The sequence below is a fragment of the Bipolaris zeicola genome (genome assembly GCF_000523435.1).
Source record: "Bipolaris zeicola 26-R-13 unplaced genomic scaffold scaffold_118, whole genome shotgun sequence".
NCBI lineage: Eukaryota > Fungi > Ascomycota > Dothideomycetes > Pleosporales > Pleosporaceae > Bipolaris > Bipolaris zeicola.
The window spans coordinates 1-19067 of NW_006912167.1; the positions used below are offsets into that span (position 1 = coordinate 1).

Sequence of the window (19067 nt, forward strand, 5' to 3'; positions counted from 1 at the left end):
GTGGTTGAGACATGTCGCGTTGTAGTGTTGACGGTAGCGCGCTGATGGGGAGGTGGCCGCTCACTTGGGGTGGCCGCTCACCTGTGAACCACGTTGTGTAATTATTCAGTGAGACTATAAATTTGATAATGGAATAGGTTAACAGAGTAGTTCTAGAAGCTATGTCTTATCATTATAAGGGCCACGCCGAAGAACCTGTTGCTTATATACAATAGTGACATTATACAAAGGCTGAACACGATATAAGGAGAAGACTAGTGTTCTTTTCTATATCTGTATTGTTTTGTACATAGGAGCAAATGCTTCTTAGATAGTAAATCTCTTTCTCCTTTTAATAGGTACTTTACGAAATAAGTCTCCTAAGCCACTTTTCGCGTAGCTACCTAGTCGCCTCGTGCACGAAAATCGTAGGGTAACCTATACGGGCCAGTTTGGTACATGGCGCTCAGCATGGTCTGGTGGAGATTCTGGACACGAAGTAGTGACGTGCCTAGTCTCCTCGTTGACTGTCAGATCATCTAGCTCTACATCGTTCTGTGATCTATTTGATCCACGTCCGAACACTTCCTCCATAGATTCACCGTATTCTCCATTAATCGTTATCTCTGGTGTCTTTTTGCTCGATTGTCGTGTGCTCATCCGGTTCCCCGAGCTCGCAGGGTTGGAAGAGTACGATCGTGATTTGTTTCTTGATTTGCATCTACTTGAACCAGTGTAGCCTTCGATCGCAGAGTTGAGCGCATGCTTGAATACGACACGAAGTACTGGGATTGAGGTAGCCACGATGGCCATGGAACACTCTGCGACTGCCCATATGATAGATTTGTACGATTCATCTGTGGCTATTAGCAATAATCCGTACATCTCTTGAAATACCTCACATGATACATCCTGTACTGTCAATTTCTCGATGTACGTGGATCTGATGATCGACGTGACTCCGGCTCTTCAACGAAGTTAGCTCAGTATTGAATCTAGTCAAGCAATGCATGAACTCACAGTATTCCCAGACTCATAGCGATACATACACCGATCTTTTCTGCGGTGCGCATTTGCAGGTTTGAAAGGATTTTCCATGGCAATATAGCAAGAGATACATCCATAAGTGCTGACCAAACTGCATCGAAAGTCAGCTAAGGAATCAAGGTACAAACTTTGAAACTGTCTGCTCACCAGCTTGGAAACGTCCATACACGACTGAGGGGTGCTTATTGATACACTCGCCGGGTATGAAGTCTACAAAAGTTTTAGCTAGCGGTTTGCATTGCACCCATGGTATAATGGTAGCAGGGATAGCAAAAATCGCCAGGGTACAGATCGCAAAGTAAACGTAGAGTCTGACCCATCCGTCCGTCAGCCGAAGCAAAGTAAGTCCAAAAGAGATCTTGCTCAGCGCAATGGCGATAGTATATATCGTCAGTTCGGCTCCGCCAATATACATTAATTTATCAAGATTGCGCAAGTCAACTAGCGTAAAGATTAGCAATCTCAGGTGTAAAATGTACGACTCGCCTTTGGTGTATTACGGTCAAGCGTATGTCCTCCGTAGCCTAGGTTGATAGATACTTGGTTGATGGAAACTTGGATCAGAAGTAGGATCTTTATTGGATAAGCTGACTGCTGTTGTCTTTGTGATGCTGTGGCACTTACCCAACTAACAATAAGGGTGCAATCGTCTAGCCACAGCTTCCCTTGACGCTGGCGAATCAAAAGCCGAGGGATTAAAAAAGCAGCAGCGACGGAGACCAACGACCAGGTAACGACGGACATAAGCGGTCCATTGCTCTCGTCTGGGTTACTAACCCAACTTTCGAAGGCAGCCATTGGATTGGACTCTAGAGCAGCGAAAAGGAGAAGGAATTGAAGGGAATGCTCCTTTGGTGCTATATCAAAATCCAACAGCGGTCCTGGCGGTACGATGGTAACGCGGGACAAGGATCAAGTTTATATCGAATGATGTTGAGGATAGGATTGCGGATAGACGTCATCCGTCCCGATAGTGGCCGGTGTTCACCCTTTTCCTTCAGTAGTGGGTACTCGGCTGAGAGACGTGTCCTATGATTTAAAACAGAACGGTGCGGCAGTTATGAAGCGTACTCTTTGGCAGATGCTTGTGGGGACGCTTATAATAGTACGTGGGTATCGGGCAACACTGGCTTGGCTGTTGGGCAATGGTAATCAAAGCATCGTTCTCCGCTAATCATGCGGTGCGGACTTCTCTGAGCGAGATTTAAACTTGTATGCGACTCTCCTAACAAGCTCACACCGGGTAAGGCAGCCTGCATACTCAGAAATTGAGGTCACTCTGGGCTGGGATAGACCCAGTAGTAGTATAAGATAGACAACGGTCTAGTCATCCCTGGAGAGATTATGCCCGCTAGTAGTAGACCAAATCCGCTAGTCTCGGATACTTCTTGGCCCGGTAAATTATTGCCGGCAGGTTTATAGACAGATGCTAGGCACCGTGACGAGCCACTAGGGCCAGGAATACATGCCTCAAGGATCCAGCCATGACGCTCGAGGGCGTTGTTCTCCCTAACACGAATCGTTAGATCTAGTAGATCTAGGAACGAACTGATTTGTGGCTTGCGCAAGCGGATCGCGGTTGATCTAAGGCCCTTGCATGGAAGACATCGCGCAACGATCTGCAAACCTCTAGTGTGGCTCTAGCCCAATCGCGTCACGCGCAGAGAGAGGACCCACGACGATCTCTCAGCCTTAGGCCCTCCACACTGCAATCTAGAGTAAGTAAAGCGGGCTGTTAAGACTGTGCTAGAAGGTACCTGACCCCAGATTGGCATCTCTATCGACAATATTCAGGAGAAAATCATAGCGGCCTATGTGCGCGCGGCACTCATTTGCCAACATGAAAGTTGAATAATCCCCGGTTGTCGCTGACCGGATCTTCCTCGCTCCAACTTCACATCCCTCCTTTACACTCTTTCACATCTGATATTATCGTTTCAACCATGAAGGCCTCAGTACTATGTAGCGCAACGCTCTTCTCATTGGCGACTTTCGCCTTTCCTGCGAGCATGCTCAAAGGCGACATCAGTAGAACGACGCTTGTGGAAATCACCGCTCTCACGGAGAGGATTTCAAGAGATTTAGAGAGTAAGCGATCTGGTGCTCACGTCAAGCGTGCATTCAATGCAGAGGCTCAGCGCATCAGTACTAGCGGTGACCATAGATACGTGAGTCGCCCTGTCAAGACGCACAACATAGAATTGCGTTTGCTAATGATTTCATTACCAGATTGCGCCAGGCCCCAATGATCTCCGTGGACCTTGTCCTGGTATCAATGTTATGGCAAATCATGGTTATCTTCCCCGAAATGGCATCTCCACAATCACACAAATGACTACCGCCGCCAATGAGGGTTCGCATGCCTTTGCACTCTAATCTACGGAGTGCTAACAACGTTAGTTTTTGGTATGGGCCTAGATCTGTCGGCATTTCTGGCAGTCTACTCCGCTGTCATGGCAGGTGATCTCACCTCTTTTTCTATCGGTGGTAAACCTAAGACTGGTGGGCTCTTAGGCGGTGCCATCTCATCACTCGGCCTCCTCAGAGAACCACAGGGCCTGAGTGCATCACATAACCGCTTCGAGGTTGATGGATCGCCTACGCGATCGGATTTGTACTCAAAGTATGTCATTCAATCTTCTTCCTCTTATTACATGGTCAGGATAACTCATTACTAGTAGTGGTGACCCAGTATCCCTCAACTTGGACTTTTTCGAGCAGCTCCTCTCTATGCCTCTTGGCAAAAACGGCATTGATATTCCCGTCCTGACCGCGTTCCGCCTTGATCGCACGAGGCACTCTATCGCTACGAATGGTCATTACTTCTCAGGCCCGCTGCAAACCCTTGCGTTAAACCCCGCCACGTATCAGTTCACTTACCGTTTCTTTGCTAACCACACCGCTGAGAACCCCGAGGGCTACCTCGATGCTAAGACACTCATGTCATTCCAGGGTGTTACTGGGGAAAAGGGTAATTATAAGTGGGCTCGTGGGCAAGAGAAGATCCCTGAAAACGTGAGTACCCATCGTAACACTATCCACCTGTAATCGCTAACGCTCATCACAGTGGTACCGCCGCGTCATCGGTGATGATTACAGCATCCTCTCGTTCGCTGCTGAAGCCGTTTCGCTTGAAGTAGCCCACCCCGAATTGATCCGAATTGGTGGAAATACCGGCCAGCCAAACTCGTTCACTGGTGTTGATGTCGACGATTTGACAGGCACGTAATCACTGTACGAACCATATGCGAGACAAATACTGACCTCTTACACCGATCTTTAGGCAACGTTTTTAATGCGCAAACACTTCTTGAGGGAAACAACCTAATGTGCCTTGCGTTCCAGGCAGCTAGCGAAGGTGCTCCTGACATTCTCCGCGGATTGTTTGGCAATATCTTGATCGCTGTACAAAAGTTGGCCTCTGTTCTAGACCCAATCATTGCAGAGCTTGGATGCCCCGAGCTTGTCAAATACGACAAATCCCTGTTCAAGGCCTTCCCCGGTGCGGGAAGTGCGGTGTAAAGTACGACTCTACACTTTCCGAACATGATAGTTGAATATTTTACCTTCAAGCCTTCCCTCGTTGTATTGATACTATAAAACTTTCGCCTACTTTCCTAGTTCCTACGCCGTGCGCGCCGCCAGTTGGCGAATTAAACTATACTAGATAGAAAATCGCATCAATATAGGGTGAGGCCTTGGTAATATGTATTAGCTAAAGAGGTTGCTAAAATTAGACGTGACACTTAATTCTATTTCGTCTTCACTCAAGTCATCTTTGTACATAGTGGAGAGTGCAGTTTACTCTGTTTTGCATTTTGGGTATATAGGGTAATTCTGCAAGTAACTAGTGCATGACAACTGCTACATGGTCGTCCATGTACTTGGAGATGTCACCTAGGAAGCAGGCTGAAATGACGCTCACACAGCCAAAAGCAATACTAACGTAGTACACATACTTGTATGCCTCTGCATACGCAAGTTGGCCGGCGTACACCACTAATTCGTATGCGCCAGGTACACCCTTAATTCCCGGAAGCTCTTTGAGCAGGGGTAGAAGCGAGCTGCCAGTGATTCCAATTGCTTCACCAATAATAGAGGGTGAGGTGACGTTGAGTTTTGTGACCATAACACCACCAATATAGTGGGTCGCCGCTGGCACAAATTTGGCTATAAGAAGAGTTAGAGTGCTTTTTTTTCGGCGCTGCTAGTGAAGAAGCTTACAAATAAATACATTATAGTAGATGCAGTACCCAACTGACCCCCCAATAACACGGACAGCGAGGGTAAGGGCGGCGACCGTAGCGATAAGATCGTCGGGGCAGATGATAGTCGCTGTTACTGTTAGTGTCGCACTCTTTATCAATGGATGAAAGAAAAGCTTACATATGATAGATGCTGGAACCACGATACCTCCGATTCCAAGACCAGCCAGAACTAAAATGCCCCAAAGCTGATGCAAATTATCCACTCGGCCAATGGCAAGGGCACCGCAACCAGCAGTCATGAGTATAGAAGAAGCGATCAGAAGCTCCTTGTTATGGCCTCGAAGTAGAGATAGCAGCCATAGCACAATGCAGGCTCCAGCGAGGATAGAGAAGCCGACTGGAATACCGCGGATACCGACGCCAACTGGGTCATGGCCGTATACATTGAATGCTTGCGTGGGCCAGAACATAAGTATGGAAAAGAAATTAGCTCCGGAGATGAAGGTGATGACAAGAGTAAGACCTAAGATACGTGGTTCCTGTCGCAGTCTTTTGGGAAACATGGGATGTGTTGCATATGCTTGCCAGACGACGAAAGCGATGATGAGCACGGCGCCGAGGATCAAGGGCACAAGAACATGGGCACTGTGCCATGGATACTGGTAGCCTCCCCACTGCATGCCCATCATGAAGAGGAGCATTCCAGCGATGGAAAGGAACCCACCGATGTAGTCAATCTCAGCGAGAATCTGCTTGCGGCTCATGCCTTGGCTGTTAACACGTGGTGGTGGATGGTAGAAGAATGCGACCAGGGCGAGGCCAATGAAAGCCCAGAGTCCAATCCAAAGTCCAATCCAACGCCAGGTCGAATGTGAGGCAATAAGCTGCGCCCATAGGACAGATGGACAGAATGGAATGATGGTGAAAACAAGGACGGCAACGTATTTACCGCGTTGCGCAGTAGGAGCCAGCTCAGATGTCACAGCCAATGCTGTCAATTCGTTGATGCCGGCTCCTATTCCTGCAAACACCATACCACAGATGAAGATGTTCATTTCGTGGGCAGTGGAGCAAACAATCATGCCGAGGATGAGGAACATCGCTCCGATCATGGCAACCCAGCGACGGCCGACAATATCAGAGATGGATCCTACAAAAGGACACACTGCAGCCAACGAAAGGAGGTTTGCAAGGATGAACCAGATCCATCGATCATTACCACCGATGTCGCCATAGATGTACGGAGGAACACCACCGAACAGGTAGACAGGGATCTGACTGCCAGTCCACACTAGACGCAAATTAGTGAGATTGTTGGTATGTAGAAGCAAAAGAACCGCTCACAAAAGGCCATCGCAATCAAACTCATAATGCGGCTAAAGGTCATTGGGGGCTCATTATCGTGATCTTCGCCATCGCCACTTGTTCGTAGGCTATTCTTCTCATAATAATCTCTGTGTTCAGGCCCTTCTTTGTCGACTTTTATTTGTTCAACTTCCACAGCAGTCGGCTTCGACGAACAAACATGCTCCGAGCCATCTGATAGAGCACATGGTTAGTACAGTATGAACAACCCTAGCGCGCGACAATACATACTGGAGCTGCTAGTATCCACCGTCATGAGCTGAATGTGAGTGAAAACCCAGAAGTGTGGAAATGGAGCGATTGGAACAATGAGGCAAGACCAAGGGTTAGATGTCAACTGTTCAAGGTTGGATGCACCGATTTTTAAATCACCGCCTGGCTGGGACTAGATCCGATTCGGAACGTAGACTTCAATTCGGCGACATCGCAAGAAGGCCATCTTGACCCCGTGGGGTACCGTCCGGCCTCTCACAATAAGCCCGTTGCGGGGTATATGTGCTAGTGAGGGCTGTAGCTTCCCTCAGGGGCTCAAGTCCACGGAGACGGGAGACGAATGTGTTCTGGCCGATGCCTGTGGCGAGACCCCGGAGGTGCCATTGGCTGACCCACGACACAAGCGTCCGGAGCCGCGCAAGCTATTAGGAACACCGTTGTTAGTCAATGGGAACTTACCGCGGCATGTTGTATCGCGCCTCACAACGTGGTATCTAACTGCTATCTCAATGTGCACTTGCCTAACAACCACCGAAGGTCCAATTGCGAAGAGAACCTTAACGAAACTTGAAGCTGACTTAAAATGATGTCTCGCACGGGTGAACAATGCTACACTGGGCAGCAGTAATCTTCGGGCAGCTTGCGCGGCGCAGAACATCGTCCGAGACGGGGTGAATTGCAGAATAGGCAATGGGCCCGGCGCTATGAGAGTAGCACCGAACTACCCCGCATGGCAATTGCTTGACTGGATATAAGCAGTAAACAAGCACCTCGGCAGGCGATAACAAGCTTCTTGGCCATGTTGCAAGGGCTTCGGGACGAATGGATGCATGGAGGCTTCGTGTAACTCCATCATAGGGCCATGTACCAAAGACATGGTCACGGCGTAATCGGGCCAGACATACGGGTTCATGCTAATTAGCTCTATACACTGACTTCATCAACTGTGTGAAGAACAATTCCCCCGTACTTTGCCAGCAATTATCTTTGGGAATGTTGGCAAGATGCGTTGGCGTGTCGAATTCAATTTCACCTGTTGGAGAATTGCTCATACTGGTTCAGTGAATTTTGGCAACCATATTGACCAACTTGCTAACTTCTGGCACCTTGGGAATGGTATCGTGAAATTCGCATACATAGAACCATGTGCATGGTTCATGTTTGAACTCTCCAAACCCAATCAGCTTCGGGACATTATCTGGGGTGTAGGGCGAGTACACTGAGTCAGATTGGAGAGCGCCGTACATCATACGTTGACTAGGCTCGCCATCTTCATACTGTATTTATCCATCAATGCTATCGACATCATTCAAGATGCGAACGAGATTACCTTGATGAAGTACGACCTGAGGTCGCCATTTTCCAACTTCGCATCAATGCGAAAGGTCTTACACCACGCACTTGCTCCGAAAGGAACTACTTGGATGATCCTGGTGCATTCAGGTAATTTTACTCTAATGAATGCTTTCAATACAGGACTGTAGGGCCAGGACCTACTTGCAGTAACTTTTTCGTCTAAATTGTTAATTATAATCGGGTTCGCTTTACGTTCATGTCTTAGCTTCTCAGCATACGCTTCGGCTGGGTTGGTGGACATGATTGAGGCTATTAAAAGCTGAGACAAGACACTGAAATCAGACTAGGTGGGAAAGTGGAAAGATAGATCATCGTTTCTTTGTCCAGCGATGACGACCGGTTAGCGCATTAGCTTGTGTAATCGTGATCACCAATCATTGAACGATTAATCTAAATACTAGCTAATATGCTTTTTTGGAGGGTTGGAGTAGTTCCCAAAGCGCTTTGAAATAGGGCTAAAGTAAGTGATGGGCCCGAGTCTGGCGCGGTGGACCGAGCGGTTGGAACCGAAGGGAGGCATCCCTCACAATACCTCCGCGTCAGCCGCTTTTTTTGGCTAAAGAGTATGTGCCCTCATATAGAAGTATCACGCTAATATTTCTTTTTATATTATCGATGGCTTGAATGGAAGTCCTCACAGAGAACGCGCACGTGCACTTCAGCATCGACTCCCAGAGTTTGCCACCGTCTCAGCCAGGTGGATGGAAATCTGGTTTTATACCCCACACGCTCACAACACCTTGTTCGAGAGAGTGAACCTAGCCTTCTTTGTCTCAAGATATCCGACACGTATCTGACCCAGTGCTGTCATCTCCATCCAGAGTCTCAAGAGCCTCAAGAACAATATAAGCAGTCGTAATGTGGCCTTTGCACTATGGTACTCGCATGCCGACACGTGACCAAGCTTGCTTAACAGCAAACACACCCATAATCCCATGTGAGCGCCACTTATCTAGCTTAGTTTTACTGTTACACTATCGCCTTGGATCGTCGATCACATTGGCAATATGCCGGACCATTCGCCCTACATGCGGGAACCAGGCACTTTCGCGGTCGCATATACATAGCGTGATCACGAACATAGCAACGCCTGCAGAGCAAGGCGCGTTTTTGAGTACTTACCCTTTGAGTAAGCTGAGTTGAGCTTCAGTCTCGAGTTTTGAGATACTGAAGAACTCCAGTGTCACGACAGCTCCCAGCTCCGGGTCCCTTCTCGGTGTCCTTGCATACCGAACGGGCCGGCGTTGAATGTTTTGGCTCCTATCAATTTTATCAAGATTCGTACTTATACTGTTAGTTGCCAGTCTTCCCGAGACGGTACCATCCGTCACTGGCAATAGATCAATCCCTCTGCCAAGATTATTGAAGCCGCTTTTTCCTGAAACCAGGCAGCGTTCAACCGAGTGCTACTGACCTACAGAATGTTATTGAGTTAGCCTAAGAATTTTGCGTAGACTGCAGGATCGCAGACGGAGCCTGACTTACATTGGAACATGTCTGAATACCAAATATAGTCATGAATTAAAGCGCCATGGATGCAGCAAGATGCTGTAGATGTAAGTCAAAGGATAAGGCTCCTCCTCGATGCACTTGTGCTAATGACACCTACAGTATGAAAGTGTACAGCCCACCCATATCCCACCATTGCGACCATTGTAAGGAACTTACCTTCTATAATAGGTTCATCGTTCTGCTAAGACGAACCTGTTTAGCAATGAGGTATTCTCTAGATATTGTAACCAGTAAATAGAAAAGCACGACTACTTCCTGCCACGTCGCGCGCATTCTAGCCGAGCCTGCCAATCCCAAATATGAAGATCTAGCGAACTATCACTGTCATATCTCGAATACAAGCAGTAAACATGTCTTTATTGCCAAATAGCTACGCAAGTAGATGCTCTACATAGTGAGATTAACAGAGGTGGCACCGAAACATTCAGTGTAAATTGTTAGCTGAGTAGCTTCGGAAGATATAGATTTTCCAAGAAGTCGGTACGTAAGAGTGGCCTGCTTAGGGCAATTAATTCAGTATGTGGTATACCTAGCTATCTGGATGCTATAACGAAACTGCCAGAGACTCTAACCTCTGTGTGACTATACAGAAATAACACCTACCATTACTCTTCGCATACGTCCCTAAGCCTTGGACCTTTTACTAATGGGGATCTTGAACCAGTATCCTTTTTGCTAGCGCAGGTCACTAAGCTCCAAAGTCTTATTAGTATGGACTCCTCAAAACGAGAATTGTTATCAGCTCCTTATATAACAACCCAAGATCTTGTGCGCACAGAGACAAACTAAATATAAGCCCCGCCCAGCCATACTTGTATTGTGTAACCCGGTCCTATCGTATCGTGATTCAGCGAAACCATCCGCTTGTTGATAGAATAAACACTATCTTAACAATCCTAGTCTATTGCAAGCATCACAAACATAGTTTGAGCATGTCAGACCTATCGAGGTAATGACGTGATTGACAAGATTCTAGATTACCGCCAGCGCGAGTAATAACCATCGCCCGAAGCTCCTTATTCTTATCTACGCATGAACTGTTGGGATGATTATTAAGGTACTACGCGGCCTGGGGTTGCCGGTGGTGCTATTTGCGCCGCTGGACGATGCGGGGTTATCAACACTCCACCCGTTGATAAAAGAAGCAAAGCAGTGTATAGAACTTTGAAAGGAAATCAAACATAACTCTGAAAAACTCGGTGAAAACTCAGCGCTCTACTGTATTTCTTTAGTGCATTACTCATTCAGTAATATATTGTTGTAGAAAGTGTTCACTCTCCACACAAATTCGAATCCAAGATCAGTGCAATTCGGGGTCATTAATAAGTTAAGCTTACTTTGCTTTTCTTAATGCGGCTTTTGTTAATGCGAGGGTGTCTTTTTACCCCACCTTGACCAATTGAGCGTTCGAACTAGAGGATTACTAAAAGTAACAAATCAAGCTTCTTTCATGGAAAGTCCATGCATGAAACCAGCAGCAGCCAATAAAACCTAACAACCGTACCCAATGGGTCCCGGATCTTGCCAATGGTCCGTAGGCACAGACAAATGACGTCGTCGGCGTTGCTCGGTCTATTGACAGCAGAGGGGAAGAACGTAAATACATCATGCCTGCCATCTTTTTCCATTGCTTCTGTGAATAATCATTTCCTTTCACTAATATCGCTTAGAATTGCATTTGAAGAAACAATGGCAGAAACAAAGACACAAGAGGGAATCACCAATCGCCCGGATGAGTGGAAGATTGAGCAGGGATTGGCCGGAGCGAGCCTCCCTGTTCTTGACATGACTGGCCCCGAGACGTTCCAAATACCTCCCCAAGTATTTGGTGAGCTGACCAAGGATGAAGAAGCTATCAAGGCCGTTGGTGATTGTGAGAAGCTATTTGCTCGCGAAAGGAAGGGCTGGGTAGGGTAAGTGGTAAAAGTTAGGGCTTTGATTCAAGCGATTTGTTAAAGCCGTTTGTAGGTTTGTAGAGTGGGAAGACCATCCTGACAAGAAGCTGGCGGCACATAAGATCTTGACTGCGCAAACATTCCCACCAAATCCAGAATATCAGCTAGGCCCTATTCCGGGAACGAACCCTGTCCTTCCTGGAACTCACTGGAAGATGTGGCATCATGCTGTCGGTGGCGAACTCACTCAAATCCCAGACGACTCCTGGAATATTGTTATGAAAGAGAAGCATCCTGACATGCTTCACTTGTTACAATTCCCATATAATGGAGAACCACCTAAACGCCTCGTTACTGCTAAAGAGATTACACCAAACTCACTGCATTTTGTCAGAAACCACGGCGGGATCCCGATTATCGACAAAGCCGACTATAGCTTCATGATCGACGGCCTTGTCAAGACACCACGTTCGTTCACTCTAGATGAGCTCATGGATGAGACCAAATTTCCTCGCATCGAGAAAGTTGTGACGATACAATGCTCCGGCACGAGACGTATTGAGCAGATTCTGAAGTATCCTGGTCAAGGCGACGAAGTTCCACAGGCGCCTTGGGCGGAAGGTGCGATCAGTACCGCTAGCTACGTGGGCATCAGCCTCAAAAAGGTCATCAAGGCATGTGGCGGTTTAATCGACGGTGGAAAACACCTTGAGTTCTATGGCGCCGATACCTACTTCAAAGATGACCAAGTCATGAATTATCTGGTCAGCGTCCCTTGGTCTAAGGTCAAGGCAAACGAAGTCCTCTTGGCATGGGAGATGAATGGAGAGCCACTCCCTCGTATTCATGGCTATCCTCTCCGACTTGTTGTCTTGGGCTACATTGGTGCAAGAAGTGTCAAGTGGGTGTATCGGATTAAAGCCATCGAAAAGCCATCACGGGCGCCTGTGCAAAGCAAAGAGTATCTCTATTTTCCTCAGCAAGTGGGCAAGCATAATCTGAGAATGACAGACGGGATTCAGATTCAAGAAATGCCAGTCAGCTCAGCAATAATGTCGCCATGGACAAAGCAGGTAGTCATTCACAACGGCAAGATACGATGCAAGGGTTGGGCCTACTCTGGCGGCGGTCGATGGCCAGAACGCGTTGAGCTTTCGGCAGACGGCGGGTTTAACTGGTACACAGTCCCTGTCGAAAACATGTCAAAGAAGCGCAAGTGGACCTGGCGTACCTACGAGTTCGACCTACCGTGTGACGTTGAAGGCTGGGTTGAGATTGTATGTCGATGCTGGGACAACGCACTGAACACACAGCCTCCTGACGTCCGAACGGCGTGGAACTGGGGCTTGCATGTCACTAGCTCATGCCATCGCATTTCCGTGTATAGCGTCAACAAGTCTAGGCCGTTGACCAAGGCCCGTCTTGAAGAGTTCGACAAAGCCAAGATTCCTTTCGCGCCCATCACAGTACCGCTTGCGTTTCCAAGTCAGACATGGGAGGCCTACGAAAAATACTGGGAGGAGCATGATCCGCGCGACGCTGATGAATTTTAAGTCCATTGGTACACGGTGTGTATTTTTCTCCATATATGTACTTATTTGGCATAGAGGAACTATTGGATATCAAGAGTGTTCGTTAGCTGTGATTCCGATGCACTGGTTGAAACGACTAAGCTTTGACAAATTGGTAATTGTCGTATAAGTCTTAGTCTAAGATGCACTGGTAAGCCTCAGAGGAAGTCTGGCTTAAGTTCCGCGAGCCATCCGTTTCAAATCCTAGAAAGTTTGTCTGATAATACTCTCTTTGCTTACGTATCTATTCTGTATCCGAAAGGGTCGAGAGAGAGCTCCTACATTTTATGCCTCAACAGCAATTCAAGTAACGACAACGAAAAGAAGCGCCATCATTAACATTTCAATACTTCCAGCTAGTGCTCATAGGTGTCATGGTCTTGAATGCCGAGCGATCGTGGCATAGGGGAGTGACCATCCATAGGGAATACAGAGCCGAAGGGAATGAGTTTTAGTACCAGTGGCACAGTTACGACCCGGCGGTTCCGAATGGTCAGCAATCGGTAGATGTATCTAGGCACCATGAAAGATGTTCACAAAGCATCGACTCTCTAGTTGATTGCGCATACTACAATAGCGTTTCGTTGATACATTTTGCTCTTCCTGACCTTCCATAAGGTCCCGACCTCAATCTCTTTCCTTGTTCTAGCTTTGACGAGTTTACATAGAATCAAAGCCGTTAAGATTCTGCGAAACGACAATACGACCGCCAAAATACACTGATCAGAGAGTACTGCCGAAACGCACGATGCTTAGTAGTAGTGGTAGGAGCAGTATGCATCATGCCTTGTTGTCTATCAACTCGAGTTGACTGATTGGTACGTTGAGCAACGCTTCAACTTGGCTCGGGTACTTGCACTCCTGGATAAAGCCTAGCTCGGACGGATCTAGTAAAGCCCGCGCCCCCGTTGTGGAAGTAAGCGTTCCAGACTCATAGAGGTACAGGTCACCACGGCTCGTATTAACATAGTTCGTTCCTAGTGATTGCGAATCGTAACTTCAATCGAGGTTTTTGCTGGGTCTCCCATTCACTATGCTATATGGCAGAATTGACGTACATGGATCCAGGCCGGTGTAGAGAGTACGAGCTATACTATATATAGTTGTGGTTGCTAAGAATAGCGTGGTATTTTTCGGTAATAATGTGTAAGTGATGTGAAAAAGAGTCTAATCATGATTATTTTATCTCCATAGTACGAAACTTGTAATCAATAGTGCAGTATGCAATTGCTCAGATATCGGAGGCCGTTATGGGAACTGCCACATGTCCTGCAGCTAGGGCTTATACACTCAGGCGACAAACGGAAAAATGCAGCTCGACGGGGTTTTTTAATTCACCATGGAACTTCAATACAGCTAGATAGCGCTTACTCGGTTTCGGAAGAAACTTATTCTAATCATTTGATAATCTTTGATCGTGGTAGTAGATACAATGATTAAGGGACGACAGGGTGTGTTGGACGAGACGTAAGATCTTGGCTGTTGATGCAGAATATAAATACCTGCTTCGCTGACACTACTTGAAATAAAGCAACCCATCTCTACATATTCACATCCGATATCCTCCTGTTTATCAGAGCCTAAGTGTGAGAGGTTAACATACACCAGCAGTGCATTACTATCATCACTACCGTCATTGGTGTTGTGGCGGCTATAGCTATCCCACCCGAGCTTCAGGAGCGCCAATGTATTATCAATGGACGTAAGTACTTAAAATTTTCGAGGTCTCTTTATTCAGTAAACAATATAGGCCCATGTGATCCTGTAAACAATCAATGCTGTAGTAATCATTGCGAGGGTACTGTATCTTTCCTAAAACTTGAGTAAGTGTATTGCTAACGATCTAAACAGCTGTTCCGTGTGGAACCCGAAACGATGTCTGCCAACCTATTACCACAGGATGTGAACATACCCCTCAAGCCTCTAGTTAGTGAGGGTGGGTTGCGTATGATAGGTAAGAAAGTTGTCTCCTTATGCGTAACTTTATCTAACTCATTCTTCTAATAGATGCTGGAATTCCATAGATGAGTTTGGAGATAGGTCGTACCAAACACATTATCTAGATATCATATTTTCTTCAGAAAAGGCTTGACTAAGATTACTCACGTGCCTAAACGTCCATGAGTGGTGCACGATAGTGAGACATTGCCAGATTTTCTTTCTTGTCCAACAATTTTGCCCTTTGAAGCTATTCTACCATGCGATGCGCTCCGAGGCCTTTCCATTCTTTGTTGTTTCCCAGCGTGATTGATTTCATGTCAGCTTCGTGCCGTTTTCACTTATGCTTGAAGTGCGCCAAAGATCACTCAGAGGTCAAAGGCCACCATGGCCACGTCAGTTTTGATTTCGCATGAGATAAATATCTAAAGTACTAACCAAATAATCCATAAAGCGTTTAAGCTGCTCATAAGTTGTACACATAGTAAGCAGTCAAGTCGGGACTTTTTGCATAGGTTGTCTTGCGATGGTTGTCCGCAGCGCCAAATATATCCAGGTGCAAAAATGGAGGAATTTTACAACTTTACTAAGCTCGATCAGTTTTATTACATAGTTACGCTATTTGTTGCGTGAAGATCTACGGTAAAGAAGCATACTTTGACAAAAGTTCTAACAGCAGGCGAAAATTTCGACAACAAAGACGATGTAGTCACATGTTGGTGGAGAAACAGAGCGTTCAGGTGATAGTTACAGCCTCTGGGAATCGCCTAGCCACCTCGGCAAATCCTCTCTGTCCGCGAGACTTGAGGGTGAAATCCAGAAAAGCAACGACATGAGCAACTGTAAGCTGCATCATCCGTTTCCCTTCAATCGTACCTAGCAGATCACCTATGGCCGGCACCTGCGCGCTTCCAAGTCCCAACGCGGTCATAAGTGTCGGAAGGTCAGAGAATGAATAGTGCGCCGATTGGCGGACCTCAATTTCCTTCTTCCAGCTTCGCAGTTTTGGCCACATTGTCTTCCAGGAGGGGTCTGTTTCTTGCGTCTTGTTGGCATGACCGATTAGCATGAAGGGCCTATCAAGGCCCCTATCGAGGACTGGACCAAACATGGTTCCATCAAGATTGATGCCGCCACGCGCAGAAGGGATTTGCAGTACCGCTGCTCCTGCAGCCGCGCCTCCGAGAGAATGACCCAGGACAGTCATCTGAGGGAATTTTTGAAGTATTGTATGGACTGGGAACAGTTTCTTAGAAACATGGCTTTTGCGTAGGCTGTTGAGGACAAACGATATGTCATCTGCACGGGTGACGACTGTCTGATTGACCTTGTCGTCAGGAATATCAACACCAGTTATGATAGTTCCATTAGGATACTCGACGATATCGGCATCGTATGGGTGGTCGATAGAAACAACTAGATATCCTGAAGATGCGATGCTCTGCAGCATAATGCTATACAGATACCTGCTGGTACCTAGTGCAGTAGAGAAGAGCACGAGTGGGAGAGCTGGTGTAGCACATGGATCTTGGGCTGTTGACATATCGCATGCTTCGAATTCGAAAGACGGGAATGTTCCGTTGGGGAGGCCGTAGACTGAGAATTTCTTATCCATGAAAGCAGCTGTCTGAGGCGGCATATAAGGTTTGGTTGTTTTGTTCGTACAATCCAGGACAGGATAAAAGCTTGAAACCATGATGGAGCGGCTTCGTCCATCGTCGATATAAGGATCCCGGCGATTCGTGTCCGTCAAGAGCATGGATGCGCTCCCAACTGTAATGTTGTCCCGGCCGACATGTCCGATGATTATTTTTGCCGCAGAAAGTAGAGGAAGCATTGCCACGTAGGCTAAGATCGTTGCGGGGGAAGTGTACATGGTGAATAGCTCAAAGGGATCTCACAAGTAAATTCCAAGATGAACTTGGTTGCATGAAACTGCTTCTTGCAAAGAATGGTCGCTTTATAGAAACAACTCCATGCACATTCAGTAAATGCCACTGACACGTAGCAGCGCTCTTTCATTTCCATTTGGAGACAAGCTGATAGAGAACGCTGCTGTATGGAAAACGTCCATGCCTCAACATTACTCGTGTCCGACAAAATGATGATAGTCTGGTCCTCTCAAGCTGAAGATTGGTTAGTCGAGATCCGCGTCGGGAAGGTTAGGCGAATATGGAGAGCGCTCTAATATTCCCTAATCGGGGAAGGCGCGCGTGCGGAGCCTCGTTGGCTGCGCCTCTCCAGGCAGAGTCAAAACGAATCGACGCCGCAAGTGCGCTCTTTCATTCCCATATTCGAAAAAGGCTGATCTTTGGTCTTGGCAATTAGGAAAAGAACATTCTTTCTTTCCGCTATCAGGGCAATCTGAGCATCGGGCGCAGATGGGGTCTAGTGTAGGGCCTTTTGATGGCCGCCGGGCGCGAAAGTCGAGATGTGAAGCATGTGCCAAGCGGAAGATCAAGGTGAGTCAACTCGTGTCGCCAACTTCCCGTGCTGACGTGAAATGAGTGCTGCGGTGGTGCTCCTTGTGACTATTGCAAGCGAACAAAGCAGTCATGTGTGTTTTCCACACGTCGTCCAGTGGCCGTCGTCTTTGTTGAACAGAGCCTTAGTAGTAAGGCTCAGCCAATGATGGACCTCGATCGCGATCTGGCCTACTTCTTCCACTCTTTCTTACCCATGAACGTCCTCACTAAAAACAACGCGTCATGGCAAAGCGAATTACAGCTTTTTTTGCATCAATCGCCTGCGTTGAGCAGTGCAGTCTCTGCTATTGCTTCACTTCATCGTTTTCAACAGGAAAGATTGTTGCTTAACACAACAGGGGTGAGGAAGGACCAAGTTCAAGCTCTGAACTCATTTAGTCAGGCTGTGAAACATGTTAGGACTGCTATCACTTCAAACTCATTCGCGGGCCCTGCTCTATTGTGGTCAACATTCTTCCTAGCTTTATTCGAGGTGCGTCGAGGCGAACGCCAAGATAGAATTGCCATCATACTAACTCCAGACAGTTGATGCGGGACAGCAGTGGCACGGACTGGCTTTCACACTTCCTGAATGGCACGTGTGCCATCCTCCGTTTGCAGCACCCAGCATATCTGCTGCTGACAAATGCAGATGCTAGCCATAGGCGCAATTTCTTTTTCACGACTCGCATCTTCGAGATTGCCCGGGCTTTGATATATTCGCAGCCTACTTTTCTGAGTGAGCCTGAGTGGGCTAATGCGCTATCGCAATGGTGGAGTTGCGAAGAAGGCCAAAGGCTGTGGCATCCCAAAGAGGCACTGTTCGATATGCTGCCGCATTTCTGTGACTTGAGCCTGCGCACCCTTCGCTTTGCCCAAACTGAAGAAACATACCTACAGTCCAACTTGCATCGCCCACAGGCTCAAATGCTTGCTGATGAGGGTATTGAGTTGCAGCAAGGGTTGCAGCAATGGTGGATATGTGCGGAAGCATGGGGAAAAGATACTTCCGAGGTGGATGCTGATCTTGTCGTAGCAAGAACATACTATCACGCCATGAGCATTTATCTCTCAGGATCTTACGACTACCACAGGCATTGGAACCAGCCTGGCTCCCCGCCGGCTCCAATACTGAACAGATCGAGCATCGAGATGCACATGAATGAGATCCTTCGGCTGGGTCAGGAATTGCTTGATCATGGTCTTGCTGGCCTTTTGCTCTTCATCCCACTTCGGATCGCAGGAGCGCGTGTCTCTTACAAAAAAGACCAAGATCTTATCCTCCAATTACTCAAAACCATATCGCAAAGAGGATACGCTGTCGCAAATGCGATTCATATTGACCTTGTTGAACTGTGGGCGCGAAATATGAGCACAAACTGAACATGTCCATATAACCTTCTGGTATAGATGGTGGATTCCTGGAGCAAATTTGGCGTTGGACATCTCCTCAATCGAACCGGGTGTTCTGTAGTTTGACGGGCACCATAGAAGACGTTTAGAGTCTTCAATTTCTGG

The 19067-nt window shown here is 47.3% G+C and overlaps 6 protein-coding genes across 6 annotated transcripts; 3 read left to right on the plus strand and 3 right to left on the minus strand.

Annotated features, from left to right (window-relative positions):
- Positions 1-417: 417 nt before the first annotated feature.
- COCCADRAFT_6477 (uncharacterized protein) lies at positions 418-1824 on the minus strand (the record flags this gene model as incomplete). Its single annotated transcript, XM_007715836.1, has 6 exons — positions 418-836; positions 882-946; positions 1000-1117; positions 1174-1467; positions 1527-1599; positions 1651-1824. 6 exons carry the CDS (start codon positions 1822-1824, stop codon positions 418-420), a joined length of 1143 nt encoding a protein of 380 aa, XP_007714026.1.
- Positions 1825-2969: 1145 nt separating this feature from the next.
- On the plus strand, positions 2970-4548 carry COCCADRAFT_6478 (uncharacterized protein; the record flags this gene model as incomplete). The annotated part of the gene is made up of 6 exons (XM_007715837.1): positions 2970-3194; positions 3256-3379; positions 3427-3649; positions 3708-4041; positions 4094-4223; positions 4310-4548. The coding sequence occupies 6 exons, from the start codon at positions 2970-2972 to the stop codon at positions 4546-4548; spliced, it is 1275 nt and encodes a 424-aa protein (XP_007714027.1).
- Positions 4549-4873: 325 nt separating this feature from the next.
- Positions 4874-6855, minus strand: COCCADRAFT_38272 (uncharacterized protein; the record flags this gene model as incomplete). Its single annotated transcript, XM_007715850.1, has 5 exons — positions 4874-5196; positions 5251-5361; positions 5413-6525; positions 6579-6773; positions 6831-6855. 5 exons carry the CDS (start codon positions 6853-6855, stop codon positions 4874-4876), a joined length of 1767 nt encoding a protein of 588 aa, XP_007714040.1.
- Positions 6856-11369: 4514 nt separating this feature from the next.
- Positions 11370-13128, plus strand: COCCADRAFT_100744 (uncharacterized protein; the record flags this gene model as incomplete). Its single annotated transcript, XM_007715851.1, has 2 exons — positions 11370-11593; positions 11649-13128. The coding sequence occupies 2 exons, from the start codon at positions 11370-11372 to the stop codon at positions 13126-13128; spliced, it is 1704 nt and encodes a 567-aa protein (XP_007714041.1).
- Positions 13129-15820: 2692 nt separating this feature from the next.
- Positions 15821-16960, minus strand: COCCADRAFT_6481 (uncharacterized protein; the record flags this gene model as incomplete). Its single annotated transcript, XM_007715838.1, has 1 exon — positions 15821-16960. One exon carries the CDS (start codon positions 16958-16960, stop codon positions 15821-15823), a length of 1140 nt encoding a protein of 379 aa, XP_007714028.1.
- A 755-nt stretch (positions 16961-17715) lies between these two features.
- Positions 17716-18932, plus strand: COCCADRAFT_6482 (uncharacterized protein; the record flags this gene model as incomplete). The annotated part of the gene is made up of 2 exons (XM_007715839.1): positions 17716-18042; positions 18096-18932. The coding sequence occupies 2 exons, from the start codon at positions 17716-17718 to the stop codon at positions 18930-18932; spliced, it is 1164 nt and encodes a 387-aa protein (XP_007714029.1).
- Between the last annotated feature and the right edge of the window lie 135 nt (positions 18933-19067).